The sequence below is a fragment of the Macadamia integrifolia genome, chromosome 2 (assembly GCF_013358625.1).
Source record: "Macadamia integrifolia cultivar HAES 741 chromosome 2, SCU_Mint_v3, whole genome shotgun sequence".
Classification (NCBI taxonomy): domain Eukaryota; kingdom Viridiplantae; phylum Streptophyta; class Magnoliopsida; order Proteales; family Proteaceae; genus Macadamia; species Macadamia integrifolia.
In genome coordinates this window covers 21439998-21464924 of record NC_056558.1, presented here as the reverse complement: position 1 = coordinate 21464924, position 24927 = coordinate 21439998, and the positions used below count along the sequence as shown (strand labels likewise).

The 24927-nt window shown below is 37.2% G+C and overlaps 2 protein-coding genes across 3 annotated transcripts; both read right to left on the bottom strand.

Moving 5' to 3' along the window:
* Positions 1-2441: 2441 nt before the first annotated feature.
* LOC122061494 (magnesium transporter MRS2-F-like) lies at positions 2442-11069 on the bottom strand. 2 transcript variants are annotated; one of them, XM_042624770.1, is made up of 5 exons: positions 10170-11065; positions 8732-8860; positions 7419-7570; positions 5871-6003; positions 2442-2848 (listed from the first exon to the last, which is right to left on the bottom strand). In XM_042624770.1, exons 1-5 carry the CDS (start codon positions 10767-10769, stop codon positions 2570-2572), a joined length of 1293 nt encoding a protein of 430 aa, XP_042480704.1. In that variant the 5' UTR covers positions 10770-11065; the 3' UTR covers positions 2442-2569. The 2 variants fall into 2 exon arrangements, with proteins under 2 accessions (XP_042480704.1, XP_042480712.1); XM_042624778.1 differs by lacking the exon at positions 8732-8860 and having other exon boundaries at positions 10170-11069.
* Positions 11070-12260: 1191 nt separating this feature from the next.
* On the bottom strand, positions 12261-15604 carry LOC122058530 (uncharacterized protein At4g08330, chloroplastic-like). The gene is made up of 2 exons (XM_042621189.1): positions 15250-15604; positions 12261-13128 (listed from the first exon to the last, which is right to left on the bottom strand). Exons 1-2 carry the CDS (start codon positions 15333-15335, stop codon positions 12732-12734), a joined length of 483 nt encoding a protein of 160 aa, XP_042477123.1. The 5' UTR covers positions 15336-15604; the 3' UTR covers positions 12261-12731.
* Between the last annotated feature and the right edge of the window lie 9323 nt (positions 15605-24927).

Sequence of the window (24927 nt, the reverse complement as noted above, 5' to 3'; positions counted from 1 at the left end):
CTTTTAAGTCAACCGTCATTTCAACCGGTTTTGCACATTAGGCATCTGTAAGCATAAACCTTATTCCAACTCCTGTAGATGCTTTATCTTTAGAGGTTTAAATATATTTTACAGATGGCCTGGCTATGTGGTTCTTTTATATCTTTTGTTTTGGTTTTATTTTTGTTTTGTTTTTAGAGTTCTTCCATACATAATACAGTCATCCGCTGACCCACTGACCCACCCACCACCCACACAGTCTCTTTACTTTGGTGCAGTAAGTTGTTTTGTTTAAGCTTTGAGAAGTGTGTTCTGTGAGTCCTTTGAACTAATTTTCAATATTTGTTGTGCAAATTGCATGCGAGTTTAAGATGTGTTCATTCAGGCTAGTCAGAGCCTTACATGGATCATATAATTCAACTTCCAAGGTTTGGGCATGAAATTATTAGCCTTATTAGCTCCAAGAAGGTAAATAAACTAACGTAGTGCTTTCTCAATCTTATGTGTAAAATGTGGATGACAGTAAGGTTAAGTGACCTTTTGGATAGCAACGTTCAACACACTTTACTTCAACACATTACACAAGGTTGTTGAGTTTGAATAAATATGGTTGTTTGTCAGAGCTTGTAACCACAGATGGTTTTTGCTCGTGCCTTGAGAGTTATTTCATTTCATTATCTGTTGTCTCATGTTTAAGTAAGTCTCTAACAGACCTTAATGAGCTGCTGTGGCTTTACATCAATTTATTTTGACCCTGTAGCAGTAGTTTTTCTAGTTTCATTTGTGGTTTGTCAAAAACTGTCTTGTGTGCTACAGATTGCACATTCAGCATTCATCATTCAAGGAATCTAATAATATCTGGGAAGGGGATCTCAAAAAAGATGGAGCTGTATAAAGTTCGTGGTAGATGATAAACACAAATTGACCTCTGAATACAAAAGAAGTTACTAACAGTGAAAAAGATTGGAATCTGTGCGAGCCTGGTAACTGGTATATTGCAAAAACAATAGTGGCATCCAACCCATCCACTTCTAAGAACATGATCTTTTGCCCAGGTTGTATACCCCCATTAATCAGTTTTAATACACAATGCATCCTACGTCTGCTTGCAAAATTTTGTGTGGAAGCTTTTCAGTCTTGGTTACTATGGCTATCTTGGTGGAAGTAAAAAAAGGGGAAGTGAAACTGATCTAAAAAAAGAAAGTTATGTAATCGTGATTGTGTAATCCACCTAAAGTTATTACCATAGTTTATAATGATATTTCCCAGCTGTTGGTATCATGTACCCTTTCAGACTTTCTCCTCCTTGATTTGATATCAGTTTCCTTCCCTTCATTTCCCTTGCAACCAGAGGGAGCCAATGAATTTCTCATTGTTGTGGCATATGTTGAGAACAAATAATATGTGGGTCTGGAGTCTGGACAGAAACTTGTGATGCATATCAGTTTACTTATTTACCATTTCCCAGATCAGATGAAGCAAATTCTCTCTTCTGAATGCTTTTTAAATCTTCTATAACTTTGTGATTATCTGAGCGACACTTACTTCCAGGAACTTCTGGTTTTTGTATCATTTGATTCAAGTCAGGCTATGATTTTATTATGTGGCAACTTAGTTGGGGCTAAAAATACAGGATTACAAGAGGGTGCATGGGACTACAGTGAGGTGTGTTGATATACACCTTATGGCATTGGATGCGAGGGTAATGATTGATTTGATGCTAAAATTTTATACATTGGCTCCTGAGCATGCACCCAGGTGACACTCCCTCACAGGAAATGCTTCCCCAATAAATGAAATGCACCATGCATGATAGTTATGCACGAAACCTTTTACCTTAAAAGAGTTATAGAAAAAATGACTGGCTCACAAGGTGCTGAAAAGAGAGTTGAGTCAAGAATCTAGTTTTCCAACCATGATTGTAACCCTTAAAAAAAAAAAAAAAAAATATGACTGTAACTAAAGTAGATGAAAAAGAAATTGCAACTTTACTATTTGCCCTTCTAGTATAATACATTAACAATGACAATTCGTGTCATTATTAGAGGAATGATTTGATTCTGATTTAAGGCTTTAAAAGAGCTAGGTATGGGCTTAAAATGACCATGGAAGAACTAGTGAGAAATAGCATTCATGTAACCCACCAGTCTTGTGTCAAATATGACCTCATTGAGGGCGAGGATTCATGTAACCCACCTTCACTGGGTGGCCCCATCGATAGCCCTGAACCAATCAAATGCCAGTCCGCTCAGCTACGCCAAATTGCTTAAGAAATTTGAAATCTAATCACGTCGACGGAAAGGTCATCTCAGACAAGAGAACCAATCTTTATTGTTCTTCATGATTTTAGTTTGATTTCCTCTTCCAAAGTTCCTCTTCCGGGACCGACGGAATGATCCCTGTGATATTAGGCATGCCTTCTCTATATATATATATATATATGAGTGATAGACAATTAGACATAGGGCAAAACTGCCAACTAAATCAAAATAGAATTATTAAGTTGGAATTATACATTATTATTGCACAATCACTGTTAGATCCAAAAGATCTTTATTATCAATAACTGAGACTTACTGAAGCAGCGGCTTCACTCCAGTAGTCCTTTCTTCTTACCCATGTAGAATGCTATGAAATATAAAGCCAAAGAACCAACAACAGTACCTATTGCGGTCTCCCAAAATTCAGCAGGCCCAGTTTTAAAGAGAGAAATCTTGATATTCATTCCAAATAAAGCAACAACAGCTATGCTTGCATTCAACAACAAAGTTGCCGTGCTCAACAGAACTCCCATCTGCAGCAACTGGTTCTGTTTGTCATCCAGCATAATGTTGATATAATCCTCAGTGTCATCGACATACTCCCTCAACTTCACAAAACAAAAAGACCAAATTAGAAACAAAATACGTATTCTGATATCAAATGAACGGGGAGATAATAAACCTTTCGTCAGACAATATCTTAAGGAACAGAAGAATGTTTAAAATTGGACTATAGAACAAAAATTGGGTTGTTCAGACTATTGTCCAGATTTAGCCTCTAAAAGTAGAAGTATCCAATACCACTGTTAACAGAAAGGGCGTTTGTACATTTGTGGAGCAAGCACCTGATGAGAAATGGCAGTGTCATTGCTGTTCAGTGACAGACCCACTTTTAGAAACATCTCTTACTTCTCTAAAAGAATAATATGGTTGGCAATCAGGTACATTAGGGCTGGTTTAGGGTGTCTTGGGCTACATGTGTAGCCTGATCCTGGCTGAGTATTAATGTATTAGAAAGCAGAAAGTGGGCATGCCAGCCCCAGCCCATTAATTATTAGGTGGGTTTGGTGCCCCAAACAAATTAATGATGTTTCTTTTAGTTTTATGCATAACATGCAGTTTCAGTTATTCTAGAAACAGCTACTAGGCACAGATGGGTTTATTTGGGGGCTTATGGAGGTATATTACCTCATTGGTTCACAAGCCATCCCTGAACTGAATCCATTTAATAAATCAGGCTGGTAGGCCAAACCCAATAACAGTCAGTTTCCAATCAACCGGGTACAAATGGGAGTGCATGGACTAGATGGTTGGGCTGCAGACTTCCATATCTGTGGGACCAAAGCTTGATAAAATTCAGAATAAATAAAATCACAAAAGTGAGGACAGATACATTTCCAGCTGCCCATAAGCAAACAAATTTGAACATTTTTCTTTTTTTTTTGGATGAATGAACAACTTTGAACACTATTTACTGGTGGATTCCAAAAAAATCTCAACACGTAGACAATGTACCTCCCTCTCGCTGGAGAGAACTACATTTCAGTGTTTCAGAGTGTAACGAGTCTGACTGATGCAGAACATTAGGAACAAGAGAAACTGCCCAGTGGAGCCAACTTCTGGTCATCCACTGCTCAAACCCATATGATGTCATAGAGCAGGTTCAATTAATGGAGGCACCAGGGGGCGGTTTTTTTATTTTTGGCCAACAACGGAATTTAATTTTTGTCTATGGTTAAGCTTCGTTATGGGTCATTACTTTGTAATTGGGCTTGATCTGTTTTCGGTTTAATTAGTTTGTAATTGATCTTATGTTATTAGAATAGAATCAGACACATATTTACATAGAATAAATTCATATATTAGTGAATCCAAGCAATGAAGTTATTGTTGGAGAAATAAATTAACTGCAAAGATATATTTGAACTCCAATGATATATTTAATTTTAAGAGAAATAAAGTGGTGTTGTGATTAACGTTAGTCTGAACCTCAATTAGTAATCTGAAATCGAACCAAAAAACTAAGTTAGAAAATAGGGTTTTGGAAAAAGTAGCCCTGAAGGACTCTTGAAAATCAATTTGATGTAGGGTTTATAAACAGAAACTAAACTAGAACTGAGAACTAGTAAAAATAATAGAAAACTGAAGATGAGCAATGCAGGAATTTAGCAAACAGTATAGCAATCAATACAGCAAGACAGAAGTTAAAGGAGTCGAGAAAATATCATGTGCAGGGTAGGGAATGAGAGAGATCTAACCTAAAAATTGAATGGAGAATAGGGAAGAGAGGTCAAGAATCCACCTGATTGGAAGGGCTGGAATCCACCAGGGTCTTCTACTGAATCCACAACAGAACAATTACTCTTGAATCCACAGACCAAACCAAAGCTTAGCTGCTTCTTTATTTCTCAAATTCGTGGGTAGTGCACATAGCCCTTAAATATATTTAAATAAAATTTTAAGGAATAAAAAGAAGAGACAAACTAGGCCTAAAACTCCTCCAGCTATATTATCTACTAAACTCTGGAAGAAAAAAAAAAAAAAAAAAAAAACAACTTAAACAAGGCTAGACTCAGAGTCCTAGTTGAGCCCAACTATTACAATAAAATAATAACAAATAAGCTGCTAAAACTGCCCACATTTTGGACTCTTTAATGTTTCCTGACTGAGATCTGAAGCTGGCCAGATTCAATGAATCTGACACTTAGTAGTTCAGTTAATTGGACCAGATTTTGGTCCGGTTCTGGTCCCATTTTTTGGTCCAGCATGACCCGTCCTGTTGATTTGTTGCTGCATCACCTTGCCACCCATAACAACCTCCCGTAACCTCACCCCATATATCCATCTCCCACCTTATACAAAGTAACTGACAGGAAATGGTCTGTATTCTTCATAATATTATTCCAAACTCTTACACACTGAGCAATTCTACCACTTCCTAGAGTCCCAGCCCCCTCATCAGCTTTCAACATATATTTTTCATAAAGAAAGAGTATCATATTATTGGGGAAGTGTTTCCTGTGGAGGACTGCGGTTCCTACGCGCAAGGGCCAATGTGAGTGCATGAGGAAGCATCCACAGAGATGTCAATTTCAATTTCATGGGGGTGGACCGGTCATTTTGCCCGTCCCCCAAATGTATCTGGGCGTAGGGGCCACTCCCCCACAGAAGAAAATTTCCCTATATTGTTTTCATATTTTGGCTTGCCTCCTTGTTCATTATTCTACCAACATAAACTGTAATTTTATGAAAATCCTGATTTTCCTTGTTTCATTTATTGTTTTGCATCAATACTGGCCTGATATGTCTAAAACATTCCCGCAATGGTTTGCATCAATCCTTGGTGCTTAATACATTTTTTCCAGCTAGTTTCTTTGGAGTTTGTTCACCACAATGGACAAAGACAACATAAAAGAATAAATAGTACTGTCCTTGTTATGCAGACATATAGACTAACATCCACGATCCATTCTAATATCAAAGCCAAGGCAGTCAACTAGGCTAAAAAAAACAATCCTTTCATCACTCAATAAGAGGAGTGCTTATTATATCACTTCTTAAAAGATATCCCCAAAGATGAAGGCAGATGGCAAATAGACAGGCAGAGGATAAAATAGAAGCACAACTTACAGCTGACAGCTTGTTCAAGGTTCCCCCTATCTGTGCAAAGTAAGCTTCTAGCAGCATCTCTAACTCTTCAACATTTGGCTTAAATCCAGTAACTCTTCCACTGCTACTTTTGTTATTTTGTGAGTCTTCACCACTGAAAGTAAACAGGAGTTAGGATGACACGAAATTAATCTATAAGAATCCTTATTTTTCAAAAGCAACATGGCAGAAAATCTCTTCAATATGACAGTAAATTGATACTCTGAACTTTGTAGGCAGCACAGATCAAATTCAATAAATTCACCAAATACTCATTCAGACTTGAAAGGCTAGTAGTTGACAGATGCATTTATTTTTTATGCCCAAGAAATAGTTTGTTGTTGTTGTTGTCTGTTTTGGTGTGTGTGTGTGGGGGGGGGGGGGAGAGAAGCAAGAGTTCTGCATAGGTATGTTGCATCTACCATAACTGGAGTAGCTGTAGAGACTCAAAAACAAGACTTCCTCCCTCACACACTGCCGAAGGTACAAACTCACCTAACTGGAGATCAATGGTAAAGATTCCAGTAAAGATTCCAGTAAAGTTGCCTTACATGAGATGAGAGAAGTACATGGGACATGAAATTATATAACCCCCTTTCAAGCAAAAAAACTAAGTAATTATATAACCCCCTTTTAAACAAAAAAACTAAGTGACAAAGATTGTCTTAACTGCCAAACAATGAAATGACAGAATCTGAGAAGCAAATGATGACAACAATGTACAGGGAAGGAAAAATGAATATGTAATACACATTAGCTCACCAAAAGGGTGTTGCAGACTTCACTCATGTTGTTCAGGGCCACCATGTTTATTGCAGAGCAGCATAAAGAAATCATGTAATTTACAAAGACAAAACTTGAATTAAAACACTTTCAATATCAAAAAGGAAGCTCACCCTCCTGATTTGTCAAAGGAAAATTTTAGGCACCACAAATTTGTTATTAAACTAAAATAATGTCTCTTCCTGGATGTAAGAAAATCATATCTAATCATTCTCTGGAGACAAATTTCCTATTTAAGTCTTTTTCTTGGTTAGAGGAAAGCTTGCTAAAAAACAGGAGATTTCAAGCTCATATAGTGCCTTATGGTCAGCTAGTGCAACACTTCATAATCCATAATGGATCTCAAATTCTCAATAGCATGGAACTAAATCTCTGTCGAAACTGACCGAAATCTCTGGGTTGTCTCGCTTTTGGGCCTGGCCAAAAGAAAACCCAGGGAGGCCCAGGGTGAAACAAGATCTGGCACATCTTGGTTTTGGGCCTGACCGAAACCAGGTCCGAAATCGAGAACTCAATCCTTGCTCAATAGAAAATTCTACTGCAAAACTAATGACTAAGCTAAAATCTATTTGAATTTTTTTTTTCATGTTGCCCATTGAAAGAATAAATGTACTCAGCACCACACATTATGGATGTCACCAACAGGCACAACACCCGAACACAGTTTAAATCACATAATCATGTAAAACTAGACATTTTGGGGTAGGAAGTAAAAATTAAACACACAATACTAAAATGTGGAACGACCTTTCATTATCTAAATCAAATGTATCAATATCCTTCTCTAGTTCTTTTTTTGATGCATCTTCTTCAACTTGTAGATCGAAGAGCTTATCTGTCAAATACATCTCAGCCATGTCCATATCATCATCCAATAAATTTTCAAATTCATCTCTCACCTGAAAATATGAAACCAATATGTATCAAAGTATAAGGCATGTTTTGAAACTAGTCTCAGGCAGCGGTATCTGTATGAGATATGGTAATAACATCAAAATCTGAATTATTTTTTTTCCCTGTTTATGGAGGATTTTACCATCACGACCAACAACAGTGGCATATTGTATCTATATTAATGGACAAAATATATGTATTTACTTCTAGTAAACCAAGTTTATAGGTTCAATAATTTGTTCAGTCATCTGGAGGCTTCATGCCAACATGAATAATGCAATCATCTGGCATGGAATGCCATGTAGCCCATGGCCCAACGAGCTGGTAGGGAAAGCATCACAGGAAGAAGTTACCAGTCAAATGCACACGCTGACAGGTTGGATCCTAAACTAAATTGCAACCGCTGTGCCACAACCATGCAATGGGAAAACTTGCAGGACACCCAGTTGGTACAACACTGTGCTGGCAATGCAATCCTAGGACTGATGACACTGTTCATCTCACATGGAATGAAAAGGAAGCCCAAACAGATCTGTTAGGAGAAAAACTTAGACCACTGGGGCATGACAGCTTTCTAGAAACATGTTCCAAACTAGAAGCTCTGAAAAACTCTTTTCTAATTAAGATGTCACAGGCCTCTCTCCCACAACAACTCAGTGTTATCCCAACTAAATGGGATCGGTTACATGGATCCTTACCCTCCAATCAACTCTTTCACAGACCTCTCTCCTAGTCCTATAAACATCTACTTTGGAAGTGGAAGAAAAGGCTTTTTCACGAGTTTTGTTAACTAAGGTACGCTGAGTAAAACCTTTCTTCACATCCAAGCTTCCTAGGTCCCTTCCTCCATTCTCCTCTTTTGAGAAAACCCCTTCTTCAGTACCAAACACTCATCTCTTCTGATACCCTGAACCTATCCCAGCCAATAAATTGTCACCCTAGCTGTGGTACTTGCTAGCATTCCTGTTATAAAACTCTGCAGAACACAAGGCCTTATATTTTCTGGTATCATCTTGTAAGAAGGTAAATAATATTAAACATAAATTTGAGTGCAGAAAGAAACTATACACTGGAACGCAGAGTACATGTTGCCAATCATTCATGACCAAATTAATCTAACATGCATGATATATTGAGTATTGAACAGAATAGGATATCATTCGCACCTTCTGAACACGCCCAAATAATGCAACTAGACGACTCTTTATATGTCTAGCGCGTTGGAGATTATGTGTGCTGGTTTTAGAGGTCAATTCATCTAAAGCTGGATATGCCTCTTGCTCCAATGTGGAGGTCTGTCATAATAAATAGACTAACAAGAAGTTTAATGTGAAAGGAAATTATCATCAAATAAAATAAAAAAAACAGAAAAAATTATAAAAATATAAGATAACGAAGAACCTTCTAGTAAGTCGACAGAGTATACAAGAATTTAGCATCCAAATAGGCTAGATATGAGACATAACCCTAGATAACCTCATCATTAAGGAAAATTTATAACCAAATATGACATTTATATCTTTATAAGATCAGAACAACCAGAAGTGGAGCTTAAACAATTCAGTCAGGAAACATAACTTCAGCAAACGGAAATAAGATTTGACTTTGTAATACTAATAATGGAAACATGCTATCAAAATTTCTAGTCAATCGAAGTTCGTAGACAACTAGTCAAAATTGCCTTGCCTAAGAGTTATTGATTAGCTGATGCCTATGAGGTGCTCATGTCAATAAGAGTTTTCTAATCATGTAAGAATTAATTAAGCACATCTAGAATTTTTTTCTTTAATCCAATAAGACCTTTTATACTCCTCACTCCACATGCATATATATTAAGAAAAATAAACCCACTGACAGTACATATGCCAAAGTGACCGATACTAGGTGACTACCCAAAGCTATAAGTACACAAAATATACTTAGTTGGTTGACTTGCACTTGTTACAATCAACACTTTAGATGACTTATTGACTATTCAACACTGCCTGATAGGTGCCTAAATCAGCGTATTCTAAAATGAATATTCGGTTAGCCATATCTAGTTAACACCTTAACCACAATATTGAACCAAATCCAAGTGCATAGAGATCATTCATTTATATATCTTTTTATTTTATTTTTTTGGTGACAATGTAATATATTTACATATAGAGATATGGGTAGACAAACACTGTGAATGAACTTGCACCTCAGTCACTATACATGATAAGTAAAGACAATACAAAACTTCCAAATTCAGGACCAGCAGACAGCCTCGCCTATATGTATATACAACAATGCCCCTCAAATTCTTGTGTGATCATTGAGAGCTAGATAAAACCTACCCACGTCCTGAATCGCTGCACATAATCTATAATTTCCATAGACGTGAAGACAATACAAAACTCAGTTCTATAATATTAAAAAAGAACAAGAAGAGCAACTCCACACTAATTTATAAATAATTCCCCGACTTTCATAACAGTTATGAATCAAATATAGCATGATACCAAAATATTCTTTAAAAAGTTTAAAATTGAAATAAACTACTTACTAACTATGAGACCAAATTAAGTAACTGATCAACATAATCAGGTGGAACATAGTGGAATCTGATGTACAAACCTCAGCTTCAAGGCTCCTGCAAACAGACTCAAAGCAAACTTCAAGAACCCGCAACTCGAAAGGCAACACCTTAACGGCACCCTCGACTTGCATATCCCCTGTATACACAAGACTCCCACTACCATTCGTTTCAAGCATCTCCGCTTCAGGGCTTCCAGAGGTAGATCTTCCAAACCGCTGAGAAGAATGCCGAGAATCAAGAACTCCCGGCGATTCCTCCATAGTTGCATTTCGCGTCTCATTCAGATTTGAGACGCGGCATTCAAGATCATGAACAAAAGGGACAACCGAAGGATCCTTGGAATTAAGAACCCAAATCTGAGTTGCAGTAATGATCGCTTTAATATGCTCAAGATTCACAACAATCGCTCTATCTCGGCCAAGAATCGTTGAGGGATACGAAAGCCCAGGATCAAGAACTCTTAGATCACGAGCTGGAAGCCCAGTTCTTCGCATGATCAAATGCTTTCCAACCTCTTCCAGATGTGAATTTCCCGAAGCTGAGATGACTAGCCAAGCCCTGATTCCAGCGCCTTTCCGTCTCTGCTGCGGTGGCGGCACCGGCGTTGGAGGAGTACTGATGGCTTGTTGCGTAGGCATCGTTTGCGGTTTCGGGGAATTGAGAGATGGAATGATTCGTTGATCTCTTGCTGCTTCATTTAGAGGATCTAGAGACAATAAATTGTTGGGAAAAGACGATACAATCTGAACAAGAAACTGGTTTGAAGATCTACAGTGCCAGTGAATATAATAAAGGAAAGTGGAAGTCCATGCAGAGGCATTTGCAGTTTTGCTTATACTTTTGGGCGGGAAGGGAAAGTCCACTTGCTTTCCTCCTATGGTCCTCCGCTTTTGCTTTGATGGGCATCAAGTCTCTCTGCTCAGGCTTTGTTTTTTCTTTTTATTTTTCTTTACATCTTGACGCAAATTGCCTTTGTAGACGACAGAGATGGGTCCCACGTAATTGACAGAATTCAAATATGTCGTTAGTAATGATATATAGTCACATGCTGTAAGGAATCGTTTCTGAATGGCCACTTAGGAAGGCGTTTTTGGCCACATTAATTATTTATTTATTATTATTATTTTTTTAGAGAGGGGTGGGGGAAGGATGTTTTGAGGTTGGATATGTGGGTTTCGATTTACAAACAGGGTTGGTCGCCTAAATCAACCAACTGGAAGGAAGCCCTTGCGTCGTCCCTGAATCAATCTAGTTCATCATTGTGGAAGCATTGTTTATCGTATGGAAGCTTTGGTCTAGGGATGATGGTCACTATCAGGGAGTATTTTTTTTTTTATTACTAAAAAAACTATAAGCATCAAGAATTCATAGAGTTGATATTTGGTCTTGCACGTTAAGGACTGACCCTTATGAGCAAGGGAATCAGCCTAGTTTTTATCTCCATATAGAATAAAAGTCAAACTACATATCGGCTTATTGGCCAAATAGAAACATGGCAATGGCTCAATGCCCCTATCTTGCAAGGCCTAATTACCTAAATGGGCGAAAAGAGTACGGGTTTTAAATTGGTGGAGATCCATTAAGTCAAATCGACACCGACCGAGCTCAACCGGTTGACATCCTTAGTTTTGTTTGTCCAATTGAGCACAACTCCAACATATCCTGATGTGACCCACTAATTGTGTGCAATGATACTAGAAGGGCATGCAAGACTGTTTATTCTTAGAGACCGCTCCGCAAGAACTCTTTTTGTACCATGGAGGAGGTCTAAGATCAATTTGTCTACGGTTCAGATTAGTATTTTATTCCCCCTAGTTACATATGATAACATCTATACTCTAGATGAATATTTATCACGTGTCAATTGGAGAATGAGCAGGCCAAAATGCTGACAAAGAATTTGTACCTCTATGCCCAACAATTAACCACTTTGATGGTCTAGCAGAACCAGGGCAAGAACCCATTCCTAATATGATTTTTATCAGTGATGCTCAATTGGAAGAAGAGAGAGGCAGATACAGATGCATGGATTAAAATCTGACAGAGCCTTGAAGGTGAATTCAAAATTACAAGAAGTTAAAGAAAATGCTACTGGTTTTCATGCATGAAATAGCATTCTTCTAATTCCATAAAACTAATCAATCATCTTTAATTGAGGGATGAACTTGCATCTTCATTAACACAACACAGTTTCAGGTCTTTGGTAGACAATAGACAATAATCAAAACCTGTAACTAAACATGATTGGGGAAAGAACTGTGATTTCCTACATATAGCACATTGGATACCTTTACATAATAAAACCTACTTTGTGATTGTCATCATCAGTTCACCTATAACACAAACCCTGCACCAACATTTCAAAGACGCAGCCTTCGTGGATGTTTTTATATGGCAGCTCCCTATGTTTTTTCTACTATACAAGCGATCCAAATGGTAACACCAATGTATTGTAGCACAGTTACCATCCATAATCTGAATTTTCTGTAACATTTCTACATTTAAGATAACATTTCTATAGTCCTTCTCAAGCCTGCTTGGTTGTTGGGTGGTTCTTTAAGCAGACCATGGCAAACACAAAAACATCTTGCCAATGTACATCAGATAACCAGAGGAACGCCAGATTCTTCTGAGGATGAGGGTTGTAGAGCACGTATTTTGATATCATACTTTTTATAAACAGAGTTTCCCTTTCCAGAGGTGATGTCTGATCCATCGGGCGTGAGGCTAGAAGAGGTACGCTCCTCGTATGCATAGCCAATATGGTTCCCACATTTACGACAGAGAAGAGATTTACTCCGGCGGAACAAACCCCAGTAGTTCTTGGAGATGAAGTAAGGTATGCAGCAGATTTCATCTATTTGAGTGAATCTGTTCTCATCGATTGAAAAGAATGATATGATCCCTCTCTTTAAGGATTTCCCATATTTGGATCCAATAGTTGAGGTATCCCGATTGGAGGAACTTAAGTTCAGTGCATAACCACAGGAACCACAACTGCATCATGAAGGGAAAATGATTTGTCAATGAAAATTAAAAGCAATGACCAGCAGCATCCACATGATAAAAAAAATACCTAAATCATGTCATATAAAATTATTGAAGAAGGAAGCAATAAGATTATGAGAAAACCAGAAATAAATGCTAGTAGTAGGAAGAGAGAATCAACAGAGTAATTAAACTGGATTGAAAAGGAGGAGGAAAGATGATGTGAGCTTCTACCAAAGAGTTAGTGAATTTCCATGGAAGCTCTCCAGACTTGATAGTTCCACCAGAGACAGAGCTCACCACACTGGGAACAGCAAAATGCCCCTGGGGAAAGTTCCAAAACAACCACTATCTTTTCATGGCTCAAATTTGTGGGGAGCACTCCATGTTGAGAAGGATACATTTTGGGGAGATTAAGGGACTGAATCAAACTAGAGAGACAATGGAAGAGAAAATCGTCATAATATTAGAATTGGATAGAAGTGAAGAGGGAAAGAAGATATGATATTCTATCGCACATCTTGGGGATGAGGATATGACCATCTATTGGACAAATTTGGGAATTTCACCAGAAAACTTCAAGACATCACTTGTGGTGCAGGCAGAGCACCCCAATGCCAGGAAAAACAGAACAGTTACAGCAAACATTTTCAAACAGCCACTATATCCCTTTAGGATGCAAGTTCTGAAGGAGCAACACTTCTTTTTAAGGAGAATATATTTCTCAATACCAATTTGTTGAATCAGGTTTCCTAACTACCTTGCAAATCTTAACAACCCAGAACGATAGCAAATCGAACTCAGAATTTTCACTGAATACCACTATAAAAAATATCTTGAATTAGAACCCAGTGTAACCCACTCAAGAAATAGATTGGTATAATAATTAGTGGTCAAATTAAACTATAATTCACTGAATTCCACAAATCAAGCAGATCAAATAAACAGAAAAATTGATAAGTATGATGAATAGAGATCATTCCCTTACTTTCACAAATCAAGTGTGTGTGTGTAATCCTATTGAATCTTTGGATCACAGGAGAGAGAACTAAATTAAATATGTAATCCAATCTTAACCTAAAGCAAAAAATTCTGTCCTTTCCACATAGCAAGCATATAAAATAAATACCAAACATGGTGGCTTAGTGGATGAGTTCCATCTGATTCAAATTAAAGAACCAACTCATATATCTAGGATCAATTAATTTAAGTACCAGATTAACACCAGGCGGAAATCTGGTTGGCAGCTCAAGAACACAACTACCCAAATCCATTAAAACCCCACAGCCAGAATAGGCAAACAGTAGAGTTTAAGAAATACAGTTATGTAGATTACATCAAGCAAACTACTAGTGTTATCAAAATTTTGAAAGCCAACTGGATTCTAACTGTAATTTGAAGTTTGGCAACTAAAGACCATAATAGCTCAACTCTGCTAAACTCCCACTGCATGAATAGGCAACAGCACCAAGCAACCAACAACCCAAGCGAATTGATGCAAGTACTAAACAATCCAGCAAGGCAAAAGTTGCACTATTCAAGATTATGAACTACAATCCCTCAGAATCTCCAAACTCAAAAACGAGATCAAGTTTTGCCCGCAATTTTTCAATTGTCAACCATCTGGGTCCAAATGAAACGGTACAATGAATCCCTAGAACATTGAAAGTTGGAATTTGAAGTCTGAACATTAGGGGAAACGAAAATAGCTGATCAAATCGAGAGAGAGAATATTCTGGCAGCAACTCAAGAACATAATTACTCAAATTCGCTAAAACCCACAGCTTGAAAAAGCCAGAGTAAAATAAATTAAGCACCCAGAATTCTGTAGTTTCCATCAAGTAATTAAAATTCTACTACCACCCAAGTGAATCAATTCAATCACCCAAACCCAGAAAGCCAACAGATTACCCCGACACGTCAGAATTCCAATACCAAAAATCTATCGTGTTCTTCACAAAAGCAAAACATCAAATCTCGCCATCAAGTTTTTGATTTCCAACCATCTGGGTTCAAATCAAACACAACAGGAAACCCCAAAAAATATCGAAAACTGTAATTTGAACTTCAAGCAGTAGAAGAAACAACAATACCTGATCCAATCAAGAAAGAAAAAGAGAGAGACTGTACCTGTAACTCACATCTCTGCTAGACGAGTAAGAGAAAGAGGGATGATGCTCGTTACATCCGCTAGAATAACCGTCCTGTATAAACATCTGAAATCTCTCACTGCCAAAGACGATGCCGGAAACGGAAAGCTCTAGAACTGAATAGCAGCTGAATGGCTTCAACCGAAAGACAAAAATTAAGACCTTCAGGAAACAACAATGGCGTCAAAATCGGAAGAGTTACCCTCTAATCGCTTGGACTCAAATCCAATCCACAGTAACAGTTTCAATTTCCTTTAAAAAAGTTTTGCTTCGCTTGCTTTTTACAATCTTGGAAGTCTTGAAGAGCTCAAGTTCGCTGCGGCTCTCTCTCTCGTCTTTATCGGTTTTATATATGGAAACAAGTTGGAAGGAAGGTCCAACGGGCGGAAACAGAACAGAATAGGCTATAAAGGGTGTTTTGGTAAATTCAAAAGTAGAATGCTGTCACTGACACGTGGAAATATCATATTGATGATGATGTAAAGGCAAAACTTTCTATTTTACGTTTTTGGAAAGCAGTAAAAAAACTTGGACACGTTGATGTTTGATGGATCCCACGTTGTAAGGTCAAGATCTCTTGTTTAGTTCATACGTGTCAACGTGTGGCGTGCGATCTATCAACTTTGCGATGGTTCTAAAAATCGGAACTTTGCCATCAGTATTGGTTAGATGGGAATGGTATGAACCTAGATCGATCCTTATCTTGATCTTTCAAATCCCCATCCACATGTATGGTCTAAGGGTAAAATTATAATAAAAATCTAATTTTTAGGAAAAAATAAGGGTAAATCTGTCTAATACAATTCGATCCATACTAATCTGGATTACTATCGACTAATCTGGATTGCTATCAAAATGTATCGCCCTTCACCAATCCCATGATTGTTCCCAAGTTTTAAAACATTTTTTTCGAGTAAAGTTTTAGAACCCTGATTCGGCTTGAACCTTGCGTACTTTACACATTCATTAGATGAGACCAACTTCATGATGGATTTAGAGTTCGGCCCAGTTTGGTGAAGAATGTTGCCCAGATCGTGTGACCCCTACTACCAGCATATGCCAATGATGAGGTGTATAGAGGCATCAACATGGGTTGATTTTTCATATTTCACAGGTGGTAGGGTTGTCATTTTGCCCCCTTTGTGTTTAAGCACAGGCGTCACACAACCTGGTAGGTAGAGGGATTCCTTCCCCTTGCCATCCACATAATGAGTTGCGGAGTCCACACTAACATTATTTTTCCTCACATAAAATGTATGTCTCTGATGGTTTTAGGTATTGGTTTTGGATCAACTGATCTTGATTGGTATTGACACACACCAATCCTGATACGTGGCTGATTTCATATTAGTATTGCCACATGGACCGTGGGTAAAAATCTCCAACAAAATGCAATTTTTAAAGAAATATAAGGGGACAGTTGTCCGCTCCCAACCAATATATGTTGATTTGGGTTTGTTGATACCATGCACTAAAATCATCCCACTTTCTTATTGATGGTGTGGTTTCCGAGCCTAGCATCGCGGAAAACAGTATGTCTACGCCTAGGCATAGGTGGGCGTAAAAGGACTGCATTGCCTGCCACCCCATGCACTAAAATATTTCCACGAGGCCTCCCATTGGTCTAGACACTTGTACAGTGGCTGTGCAAGGGGATAACGCTCTCTTGCCAATCTTCAATTTTAGGGAGAGGGTTCCCTAAAAGGTAGGGCTGGCCCTACACTAGCCAATGGAAGCAGTAGTTGAAGCATCAAATGGGATAGGATTTTCACCTCATATGGTGTGGAGTGGTCATTCCCCCCTCCATTATGTTAGGGTGTGGGGGGCAACACTGCCGCTATCATTTTATCATAATATTAAATGGGAAAACGCTCTTTCAGTCTAAGGGATAATTGTGCCTCCTTTCCCTCAAAAGAGGGAAAAAAAAAAAAAAAGTTTCGCCTCAGATTCATTATTATTATATTAATTAGTTTAAAGAGAGTAAAACAATGATTAATGTGAGAGGCTGTTATGTACCCAGCTTTCTCAAAAACCCTTTCCCTACAACAATAATATATTAAAAGGATGGGGGGTGCTAAAATGGAAGGGGTATCCAAGGGGAGGACAAATACAAAAATTGTGCTAGGCATAACGCTAGCATGTCCGACATTTATCCATAAATTAATTAATTAAAAGTAAATGGTATGAAACCCCTTTTAAAATAAGACTACTAGATATTGATCTAGTTGATTTCAGAATCATCCATAAAATATGTACCTATCAGAGATGGCAAGATATGGATATGTGAAGGGTTCCAATGGCATTCACCTGCCTACAAACTTTTATTGGTGTGTTAATTCTTTTTTTTGGGGAAAAAATTGGCCTTATGACCAAGCACAACAACCCCTGAAATTACCTCTCCACTCATTACAAAATGAAAATATCCCTTGCATGTTTCTTTATTGACCCCACATTAGTGTAGGGGCGTACGGCGAGATAACATTCTTTTTCCTAAATTTTTATTATGGGGATCGATTAGTCAAACTGCCCATTGAATAGAATATAGATAATTCTTTTTTTTTTTTGTAAAAATATAGATAATTCTTTCATGAGGTTATTTGGTGGGATTTTTATTTATTGAAAAAATATCTTATTTTCCAAATAAATAAATAAATAATCACCACAATTGCAAATTGGGGATTCCTTCCAATGCCTGGGAGCCTGCATATTGAGGCGCCAACAAATTGGAGGCTTGGACCAATGGACGGGTGACATGGGAAGAGTTAGAGAGATCTTTTCCAAAGGGGTGGAAGAGAGATAGACACTGCCTGAACACCTTGACAACATGCTGAAACTTTTCCCTTGATAAATATAATTCTTAATATAAAACTTATTTTGCTTTTTAAAGCAAAAGAATTAAATAAAGTAAAGTAAAATTTAATAACCAAACTTAACATATTTCAGAATTAATTACATAATATGTGAGATGATAATGATTACAAAGAATTCCATTTTAGTATTAATTTATATGATAGGGTTCTCTAAGAAGCAAACCAATGAGTTACGATGAAAAAGTATCTCTACATTAAAAGGCAATAAAATCATTTCATCTGAAAAAGGAAAAGATAAACATAAAGATATTAGCATACCTGCTCCAGCAGCTCAGAAAACCTTTTCCCTCAATGGAGCTATTGAATTTTAGGTCTGGATAAATTAGTGTCAATAGCTTTCATTTTTAAAGAACTTCAGAAGAATCGTCAAATTTTATTGGTATCAATCTCTAATGCGGATTCACCGACAACCGACTTCCGACTTCACCGGCCCTTCAAATGCGATGATGAGCATACCCTACATTATGTTAATGCAATAAGGTGGCTTAGGTAACCGGTCAACGTTATTTAATTTTTGAAGCACGTGTAAGGATGATGTGGTCTATTGTAACCCTTGGATATTTATTCACTAATCTGACTCAATATTATGGTCCATCATGGAGTGGAGCTTTACTTTTGGGTCTAAATTTAATACTACAAATGAATCCTTGGTCGTCCCTCGTCCTGCCACGGTCAAGTGAGAGGGGCTTCAAAGGAGATAGTCCATTGGTGATTCATAGTGGCTAAAGTCTCTTAAGAAGTATTTTACTTGAGTTTGAATTCTTTTGGCACCATTCTTTCTTTGGGGTTTCAATCCTCTTTACAGTGGAAACGATTAATGTGGGTCTTTAAGGACTATTTCCACTCCAAAGGGTGTGAGAAAAATGAGAGAGGGGTTCAGATGTGGGGGAGAAGATATCACATATAAGGGTAAGGGCATTATCGATTTCATCCAATAAAAGTAGTATAATGATCCTAAGATGGTGTGTTTTCCTTCACTTTTGAGATATTATTGATTTCGTCCAATAGGAGAAATGCAATGATCCTAGGATGGTGGATTTTCCTTCATCACTGAAGTATTATCGACTTCATCCAATAGAAAGAGTGCAATGATCCTAGGATGGTTTTCTTTCAATTCTAAGGTATTATTGACTTCGTACAACAGAGGGAGTGCAATGATCCTAGGATGGTGGGTTTTCTTTCATCAATGAGGTATTATCGACTTCGTCCAATAGGAAGAATGCAAGATCCTTGGATGGTAGCCTCTCTCTCTCTCTCTCTCTCTCTCTCTCTCTCTCTCTATGTGTGTGTGTATGTGTTTTGTAGCAGATTGGGGGAAGGAGATGAAAAATCTAACGTAACTAAACTCATCAATTTAGAATCGAAATCAAAATAGACCATTTAAAATCAGAACGAATCAGTTCGAAATTATTTTTCGTATGGAAAATGGAATCGTAAAAGGCTAAACCACGATTTTCAAATTTTGACTTCGTCTCTTCTACCTCCATCTTCGACTATCAACTCTCCTCACTTCTCATCTACATTTTGCATGCACTTATGCTTATTTCCACTTTAGTGCATTACACTAAACAAATTTGGTTCAATTTCGATTTGTACAAATTGTATCCTGAACCAAACCGAAAAACCAGAACTACCAACCGACTTCACCGACCCTTCAAATGCAAATATATTTGTCTGTATGGAAATACTTTCCCCTATGTGAATATAATACATATTTTTTTTTGGAAAACCTATGTGAATATAACAAGTGGCTTGATCAAAGGTGATGTGGTCCATTTGAACCTTTGGATATTTATTCAGTAATCTGACTCAATGTCCATCATATGGAGTGGAGCTTTCCTTTCGCTTTGGGTTTAATACAAATGAATCTTTAGGAGTAGTATAATGATCCTAGACTGGTGGGTTTCTCTCTCTCTTGGGTGTCGTAGCAGATTGGTCAGAAAGGTGAGGAAAAAACTAAATTAAGGTGGTCAATTTAGAACCAAAATCAAAATCGATCCTTTAAAATTAAAATGAACTGAATCGAAAAAAAATTTTGGCTTTGGTTTTGAAAAAAGAACCCTAAAAGGTTAAACCATGAATTTTAAGATTTCAGTTTTTACTTTTATCTCTTTTGCCTCTGTCTTCAATGTGAACTCTCCTCACTTCTCTTCTGGATTTCTACATTTATGCTTGTCTCCTCTTATGTGCCTTGCTTCTTCAAGACCACTACGAGATATTCTCAAGTCTTGTACGAATTGAAAAAGGGTAATAAAAAACTGAATAAATTAAACCGAATTGCCAAGGAGGTATAAAAAGCGAATGAAACCAAAATATAGGGGGGAAAAAAATAGAACAAAAACTTATAGGAACTGAATAAAACTGAATCAATTCGGTTTGATTTTAATTTGTACATTTCAAATCTTGGATCAAACCAAAAAACCAGAACCATACTGATTGACACCTTTAAAGCTTAAGCACAATATATATGGACATAATTAAAAATATAAAAAAGACACCCCAACCATTGCATTTCTAAAACATGAGGTATCCCAAAAATAAATATTTATGACATGGCAGGTCACCCGGACATTGTTTCTCTAAATATTAGGTACCCCAGATACATTGGGTCAACCTTTGAGAGATGAGCATGGATAGATCGGTATAAGTTGGAGATATTGAAGTGTTGGGCTAGCTAGGATTCACGACAATCAACCAAATATATATATATATATTTTTTTTTTCCTTCCTAATTTGATTCCTCCCGTTTTTAAAACTGTCCGATTGAACCCGGTCCCTTCTGGTCTGATGTTGAACCAAATATTAAGAACTATATACCAAGCATCCCAAGAATAAAGGGACTAGTGCAATTGAAAACAGGAGAGAACTCAAATCTTACAAAGTATTTAACTTCAACAACTACAAACAAGTGTATTTCTTAAAAACACCACAATTTGATTTCTCCCCTTCATCATCATCATCAAAAACTTAACCAAAATGTTCTCTCCCATACTCTTCATCTGCATCTGTCAAAAAAACTTACGGTACCAGAATTCAATGCCACATAGAGTAAAAAAGTTAACAACACCTGTGGTTCAAGTTCATTCAGAGGGACTCTTGTCTCAATGTTCAGCTGTGCTAGAGCACCCTTTCCTGTGATAATATCTCCAATTAAAGAAAAAGGCAAATCCCAACGGAACAGGGCCTTTGGAGGCCTGGTTTGTGTGCTACAGGATTTCTCCCTCAACCTGTTCGTCGAAACCCTAATTAGGTCTGATTAGTTTTATCTATTGTGGTGCTATTGTGATCCTGTCTTGTATGAAAGAAATCCAGGATATGCTTTAGCAAGGTCAGAATGGATTTTCTTTTCCTTTCTGAAAAAAAAAAAAAAAAAAAAAAACTTGAACTGTTGTTAGATACGAAATTGCAAATATTAATAATCAAAATAGTTAATGCTGATTAAACACTTACCAAATTCCCATGATGTGCATAAAGATTTCGCATAAAGCGAACAATATCATAAGGATACTGATATTGGTTTTTTTTCTTTGTCTTATATTATCTATCATAAAGAAAACAAAGAAGTAAATTATGTAGCTTATTTATTGAAACCAGTCAGTATGGTTAAGAGAAGATCTTACAGCAGCTTCAACTTCTGCATGCTAACAACAGAAGTAAAAAGTTTCCAAAAAAGAAACAAAATATAAATTGTGAAAGTTGAAAACGTTCAACTTTGTTCATCCACTACCCCTTCTTTTATATGTAACAAAAAATTTTAGACCTGTTAGAAGAAGGGGTAAAAAAATTAGAATCCAATGTCATGGACAAAACCTGTGTATAATGGTAAATAACGATGTTTAGAGAGTAATATATGATGATGATATGACTTATATAAGATATTATGCATTAGCTATCTCATATTTTTATGAGGGTAATATTTGAAAAAAAAAATGATGAAAACATTCATTAATTTTCCAAATAAAACAAGATAACTTTGGGAGAAAAATAAGAAAAAGGCTATGTGAAAGTTCTAATAGAAGTATAAGATAAGATTTGTGGACCATGAGATGCAATTTTGGACACAAACACTAGAGATTGCAAATAAAGTTAAAAACTGAATAGTGCTATACTAACACATCAATAAGACCAAGAATCAAATTAATGATTTAACAATGCTGTCTGAATGGGTACAGTTTCAAATTTCAACAACTTTTATAATTGTGGTTATGATCTCTCTCTCTCTCTCTCTCTTTTCGTAAATGACTATAGTCATTATCAAATATACCACAATTTATAACTATTTCTCTTTTTGGTAAAACTTTCTAACTATTCCATAGGTTAGATTTTTTTAAGGGCAAGGGATTTACATGCTATTAGCTGAGTATAAAATCTTTCAAGCTACTTCATTGGGTGCACAGGAGAGAATTACGCCGTGATACGACGGAATTTATCACCCAATAAAGCGAGAACATGTGGCATCCGAGGGAGGAACATGTGTCGCCCATTCGATAGAGGCTGCAAGGCTTCAAACCATGTGAGGAGAAGATTCCCAGGGAGGGGTTCCCGAAACCCTAGGCTGAGAAACCCTATAAAAGGGAACCGAAAAGGAACCTACAGGAGGTACGCCGACACCCACCATTACTCATGTAAAAAACACTGTTTTGCCGGTCACTGACTTGGGCATCGGAGGCCTAATCCCGGAGATACCTCCCGGTCTCTGCCTTCTGTGCTTGTGCAGGGTTGGCTCATACGGATTTTCGACAGTAACACGCCGAAACAAATAGAATCTAATTTAGAAAGATTTTTTTAAGCATGATAGAGAAGACATTATTTATTGACAACAAATATTATTAGATTAACTAAAGAAAAAACATAACATTAAATTGAAACACAAGTTTATCAAAATAAATAAATAAATACAAACAAGTCACAGCATAATAAATTATAAAACACTATTTTATACTTATGTTATTATTGATTTGCTTCAATGTCTCATTGTTGTCCCTTACCCATCAATAGATTCATATATATATATATATATATATATATTTTTTTTTAAAAGATCGTGGCATTTATAGGTGAAAATTTCATGCCAATAGAGGAGGATTGAGAAGTTCGATACATGTTTACTTGATGACATTAAATCATGGTGAATCTCATTCTCATATCAAATGAATGACTGCAAGTGGTCAAACGAAAAAATATGATTTACTCATCAGGTAAATGTAATGACATGGTTGATGCTCATACTGCTACAATGAATTTTAAATAATTTCGTATCTCCCATAGCCACATAGAGGGGAACACATCTAATCCTAAAGGGTATACGAGAGGACCCTTAATTTAAATTGCTTGGTCAATACTTTCCTGTTATATCTGGGAAAGTAAACGAGAAAGCCGAGGAAAAGCTCATTAAAAAAAAATTTGATACTAGCTTAGGTTCCCAATCATACAAGGCTTAAACATGTCATCTTCCAATGAGAAGACTTTTAGAAAGGCAATAAAAGAAAGATATGATTGAGCGACGGATATTACAAATGGATTATTTAAAAATAAATCAAAATATTGTTGTCACAAGAATATGTTGCTCTTTTAAATCTCACAAGATATTTATTGTATCACGATACAAATTAATGATATGTCATTTCTGGTCATTAAATAGATAGAATATATGGCCTAAGATTAGTCACGGGTCAAATCATGTATTTTATTTATGTTTATATATGGGTATTAGTACGGTTAGGAGGGCCTTGGCATGCACTCCAGTCTTCCAATGTTCACTACCACTCACTACCTCCTCGCAAAAGATTTTTGTGCACTTCATGATGGTTCTGGAGTTTGGCCCAGTTTGACGAAGAATGCTGCCTTAGTCGAGTGACCCCTGTAGTAGTGCATGGCCAATGATGAGGCGCACATAGGCATCACACAGGTGGGTTTTTCGTTTTTCACGAGAGGTAGGGCTATCATTTTGCCCCCTCTGTGTTCAGGCACAAGTGCCACACGACCTGGCAGGAAGAGGGATTCCTTCCCCATGCTTTCCACATAATAAGTCGTGGATTCCACAATGACATTATTTTTCTTCCCACAAAATGTATGTCTCTCATGGTTTTAGGTATCGGTCTTGGATCAGATGATCTAGATTGGTATTGACACCCACCAATCCCGATACTTGGCCAATCTCGTATTGGTATCACCATACGAACCATGGGTAAAAATGTCCTATTTTTTTCTTTCTTTAAAGAAATGTAAGGGAAAGTCATCCGCTCCCGACCGATATATGTCGATATCCGGGCTTGCTGATATTGTGCACTTAAACCATCCCACTTTCTCTTTGATGGTGTGGTTTCCCAGTCTAGCATCATGGGAAACACCTACTCGTGTGTGTCCAAGTGGGTGCAAAAAGATTGTGTTGACCCCGCCCCATGAACTGAAGATGCCTCCACGAGGCCTCTCATTGGTTTGCTCGCTAGCGTAAGGGTTGTGCAAGTGGGTAGCATTCTCTCGCCCATTTTCAATTTTAGGGAGTGGGTTCCCTAAAAGGCAGTGTGACACCTATACTAGCATGTGGGCCAATAGGAGCAGCAGTAGAAGCATCAACATGGATAGAATTTCGACCTTTCATGAGGGAAGGGATGTTCATTTTGTCTCCCACTGTCTCAGGGAGTATGGGCCACATTGCCTCTTAGGCTTCTTGCCTTCTTTTTCCCTTAATTTTATTATTCTATTTTTTTCATAATAATACTAAATGGGAAAAGGCTCTTTGAGCCTAAGGGATAATTGTGCCTCCTTTTATCAAAAAAAAAAAAAAA